Source organism: Leptonychotes weddellii, chromosome 11, assembly GCF_054177405.1.
Source record: "Leptonychotes weddellii isolate Sample4059 chromosome 11, ASM5417740v2, whole genome shotgun sequence".
Lineage (NCBI taxonomy): Eukaryota > Metazoa > Chordata > Mammalia > Carnivora > Phocidae > Leptonychotes > Leptonychotes weddellii.
Window position 1 is genome coordinate 58,131,984 of NC_138379.1, and position 5,201 is coordinate 58,137,184.

The 5,201-nt window shown below is 44.5% G+C and overlaps 1 protein-coding gene and 1 pseudogene across 1 annotated transcript in view; one reads left to right on the top strand and one right to left on the bottom strand.

The window, feature by feature from the left end:
- Nucleotides 1-677: 677 nt before the first annotated feature.
- Nucleotides 678-2,907, bottom strand: LOC102743135 (cofilin-2 pseudogene; annotated as a pseudogene).
- LOC115936866 (transmembrane protein 135-like) overlaps nt 2,560-5,201 on the top strand; it is a 31,526-nt gene continuing 28,884 nt past the window's right edge. The window contains exon 1 of the mRNA XM_081799012.1: nt 2,560-3,046. Within this exon, the coding sequence (XP_081655138.1) occupies nt 2,906-3,046 (141 nt within the window). The 5' untranslated portion in view covers nt 2,560-2,905. The remainder of the gene's footprint in view (nt 3,047-5,201) is intronic.

Below are 5,201 nucleotides of genomic sequence, written 5' to 3' on the forward strand. Positions count from 1 at the left end.
TTTTATCTTTTTACCACTGTTATTTTAGGCTTTTCACCAATGAGCATTCCTCTTTGATTTTCCTTTAACTATCTTATATTATCTTATTTATACTGTCTTATAATTATTATTACACCAGTTACACCCATTATCTTGTTTAGTCTCCTTGCCTATTTTCATCTTCACCCCTAGAGTGCTAGCTTTATGAAAATAGAAAATTTGCCCCCCCTTTTTGTGATATGCTATAATTTTTATTGCATGTGGCCATTTTTGTGACAATGGGGAGTTTGGTGTTAAAAATAATGTTCCATTTGAGGTTCTTTTATACAGAAATTGCCATCATGACTGATATTCAAAATATCTTTAGTGTTGTAAGACTCACATGATAAGTAAAACTGTTACCCTTATTCAGTACTGTACACTTAATGGAAAACAAAAAGGCAGCAATAACAGCTGTTCCTTTTAAGAAGAATGAACACTGGGTACCAGGATAAGTTGATGACCCAGTTAACACAACTTAATTGGCAATCCTCCTTGGAGTGGGGTGTTGAATTCATCAAAAAAAAGTGCTTTTGATGCATGGTGTTATATCCCTCCTGCCATGTCATAAATTAGACTTGCCAAGGAAGGTGAGGTGTAAGAATGCTGGAGCTTCACAGAACTGCAATCAAGTGCAACTATAAATAATACTGAATAAAGTTTACCCTCTGACAAGTGGATAATACTTTCAGTACATTGAATTAGCTTACCCTTTGCAGTATTCTAAGTTATTCACATTGACAATCCCATTCATTGTAGTCCTTGCTGCAAGGGAGGCATATAGCTAGTTGTTTTGGCTAAAATATGATGGGAAGGCAGTCCTTGGGTTCTGTGTAAAAGTAACAATTTGAAACAGCCTAATAGCAATCACTGATAGGCTGCTTAAATGAATGATATTTCTGTCATTCATTGGTTTAGAAGGGTCCATTGAGAAGGGGACGAAACAGAACAAAACCTAACACTATTCTTAGTGACTGAAATGAAGAAGTGGAAGTTCCCTGACATCCAGATGGCATTTGACTGTCATTTTATAAGGGTTTTCCTTCAAGTGAGACTACTCTGTTGCTTCTCAGTTTCTTTTCAAGTGAGGAATAGTCCTTAATATCGTCCATACCATTTATTTCCCACTTATGTTTAATACCTGTAAATTTCTTTTCAATGGCATCTTTAGAGATTTTTTATTTATTTATTTGACAGAGAGAGAAAGAGAGAGAGAGCGCATGCACAAGCAGGGAGAGCGGCAGGCAGAGGGAGAGTGAGAAGCAGCCTTCTCACAGAGCAGGGAACCTGATGCAGGGCTAGATCCCAGGAATGACCTGAGCCAAAGGCAGACACTTAAGCCACCCAGGCGCCCTTTAATGGCATCTTTAGAGCAAGCATAAATCATCGCCCTTTGTAAAGGTGCACTTTCAGGACCCCATAATTTCAATACCAGGTCTTCTTTCTTAGACTCTTGTTGTGAATGTGGTATCATACAAAGCAAAGTGGCAATCATTCAGAGATAGCAACTTCACAAAAGATGTGTAGGGGTCCTCTACAGTATCATTAGTGTCACCCACCAAGATCTGCTTTGCTTTCTCTACAATTATTTCTTTTGCCCTTGCTTAAACAGAAGAGAACTGCTTTCTTTTTTTGGATCTCCTCCTGTGTAGAAGATTTCCTTACTTTCATATCATTAACAACTTCGTTGACATCATCATTTATTAGCAATGCCAGAAACCACAATGCCAGGGATTGCAGCAGCAGCTCAGGCTTGGTGGGAGTGGGAGGAGAAGGAGGAGCGGGCCAAAACTTTGACTCTCCTGCTCACATCTGAATCTACAGAGTTTAGAACACTGCTTGGAAAAATAGTATGTGCTCAGTAAAACCTTGTGGAATGAATGAAGGCTAGATTAGAACGGGATTCCTCTAAAGGTAGTAAGCTCCTGCTTTAAGAAACTATAGAATTTAGAATTCCAAAGACACTGGGTTATTATAGGTGAGGAAACTGACATTTAGGGAGGTTAAATGATTCATAGGTCACACAGGTCCGTTGTTATGCCAACTGATGGCCACGCTATCAGGTGTGAGACCACTGCCCCCTCTAGTGTGTGCACCATTTGGCTGATAAGTACTTGTCCTGGATACCGTAGAAAGAACCGCTCAGGGGCCCAGGATTTGGACAGGATGATCTACTGCCCTTTCACCACACCGGAAGTGTATAAACTTGGCTAATAGATTTTTGAAGCTTCTCAGACACCACAGAACTTCGAAAGCGCAGCAGTCGGGAGCAGTGCGGTCGCTAAGAGCAGGAAGCCTTAGCCATTTATTACCGGGCACTCTAGGCAAGGGGAGCTGGCAGTTCTGAGGAGGACAGTTGTCCAGGCTCTCTTCTGGCCACCATCTTCCTCCACCAGCTCCCAACAAAGACATCTCATCTCCTTCTTCCACAGCCCTCGGTTCTACTTGGCAGGGCTTTGAGATGACAGAGACTGGAGTACAATGTGACCCAAGTCACCTACCATTGCGTACCCGCTGCAGGACTCGCGCTCCAGCTAGGGGCTGACGTGGGCTGTGCAGAGACGGGCGCGTCCCCGAGCCGCGCTCTTAGCTCTTGCGCTCCACGCGCCGCGCCGGGCTCCGGGCGGCGGGAGCGCGCACGCTCCGCCTCTCCCCGCCTCCTCGGTGCGCGCTCCGCCCCCTCGAGCTGCGATACGCCGAGGGCTCAACATCCGAGGACTTTGGCCCAGAGTAACCCTGCTCGCGTGACCTTTCCCCTCCATTCTGCACCTGGAGCGGCGGGCCTGGCGCGCTGGCTGCGGTTGGGCGCTTGTTCTGCACCCTTCCGCCGCGCTCCCTTCGGCGCTTCGGCGCACCCCCTCGCTGCCCCTCCGTGCGACTCCCCGTCATGGCGGCTCTCAGCAAGTCCATCCCTCATAACTGCTACGAGATCGGCCACACTTGGCACCCTTCCTGCGGGGTCTCCTTCGTGCAGATCAGCAGGGGCGCCCTGGAGGAGTCCCTGAAGATCTACGCTCCCCTGTACTTGGTGAGATCCATCAGCTCCTCCCTCGGCGAGTTTAGTGTGGAGGATGGGCCAGGGAGTGTAGTCGTGCTTCCGAGCGGCCTGGGCAACTCGTTCTGTGTCGGGGTCTCATTTGGAGGGACCAGACGGTTTTTTGGGCAGGGGGGCATGGTGGAGGTCGAAAGGGGTGGAAATCTCACATGCTACATTGGGCGGGAGAAGGGGGAGGGGAACTTGAGGTTGAGCTGTCAACTGAATGCCTGTGGATGAGAAGGGGGTGGGCTCCCAACTTCAAGATTAAGTTAGGACACTTAAAATTGTGAATTAAGGGAACTGCGGTACTTTTCCTCTCTCTTGCATTATGATGGAGAGGAGTTTGTAGGTCAGCGAGGCGAGGAGAAATGCCCTGCAGTCTTTCCTCATCTAAGTCCCTCTATAACCCCCCTCCATTTTTTTGTTTTTTGTTTTTTGTTTAAGGACATATTTGACAGCAAATCCCTGTGGGCTCAGATCTTGTCTTAGTTTAGGATGATAGTATTGTGGCTTGAGGGTTTTGCAAGTGTTCTTGCAGGTTCAAAGAGTAGACTTCTGGTTGAGATTTTGGGTGCTGATTTAAAGGATGATTCCAGACCGAGTCAGTGAAGGTGATTAAAAGACCTGACTTTAGGTCACCTAAGCAATTTAAGTTTGAAGTTTTGAGTAGAGAATATTTGTAAATACGTGTATGTATCACTGAGAACTGTTAAAAGAAATGTGTTCTTTTTTTCTTTTTTTTTTTAAGTAGGCTCCATGCTCAAAGTGGGGCTTAAACTCACGACCCTGAGCTCGAGAGTCCCATGCTCTAAGCCAGCCAGGTGCCCCAAAAGAAGTTTATTCTTAAATAAAACATTCTTAAATGTTCTCACCAGCATCTTTTTTTTTTTATAACCTTGTCCTTGATACTTGACCGTCGAAGTTCATCCTCTCATTTTCTTGCCCAGTAGAGTGTGTGCCCTAAGAAGGGAGAGATCATACATTTTGTATGTTTCCTAAGGGTTTCATTGAATTTTCAATGGATGGTCAGTTCTTACTTCTCACTGAGTAGTAATTTGGATTTGTAGCCTAATATGCCAGAAAGTGTGTCATGGCCATATTTGTGGTGCTTCTTGAAAAGTCTGATTGTTTATTACAGAGATAAGAAAGAAGAACTTGGTAACTTTCTCTGAGCTTGCAGAAATCAGTTTCATTTTTACCTTATAGACCCATGCTTTTCAAACTTAAGACCTCCACCCCCTCACACCCTGGGATCGTGTGAAAATGAGAGTTTCTGATTCAGTAGGTCTGGGTGGGGCCTGAGATTCTGCATTTCTAACAAACTGTCAGGCAATATTGATGCTGTTGGATCAAGAGTCACACTTTGAATAGGAAGGATCTAAAATAGAAGCTAATAATAAAATTATTACTGGAGCTGGACATTTCTCCCTTGATTTTCTTTGGCAAAGATCCATGTTCATCTGATTTTCCACATGAATTGTGGCTAGTTTGTAGCTCAGTATTTTTTAAACAGAACATCTACAAACAATATTGAGCTCTTGATGTAGTCAAAAAAATGCATAAAGATTGTTCCTGCTCTTAGGGGATTATGATGTAGGTGGGGAGAGAATTTATGCTGTCTAATTTCTCCCTCTGAAAATCCACTGTACTTTTAATGTGTCTCATTCATTCATTTAACAACTATTTGTTGAGTGCCCGATTTTTGTCATATCTACAGCCTAGACAATTTATTGGTTATGTTCCATGATAGAGAAGTTCAAGGGAGCAATAGGAACAGGGGTTCTTTTACAACAGGTAGGGTGGGGCCAGGGGTCAGGAAAAGTTTGCGATTCACTGTTGTATCTCCAACCAAATACTTCTTGAGGATAAATTCTTCATCTTATTTGGCCCTGTGCCCCTTATAGCTGTGTATTTTAGACTTTGGGTTGCTGCTCAAGAGTGGTTGTGAAATAAAACTGGGGGGAGGGGCGCCTGGGTGGCGCAGTTGGTTAAGCGTCGTCGGAGTCTTGGTTTTAACTCAGGTGGTGATTTCAAGGTTGTGAGATTGAGCCCCATGTTTGGCTCTGCACTCAGCACAGAGCTTGAGTTTCTCTCTCCCTCTGCCCTCCGCACCATGCTCTCTTTCTCTAAAATAAATAAATCTTAA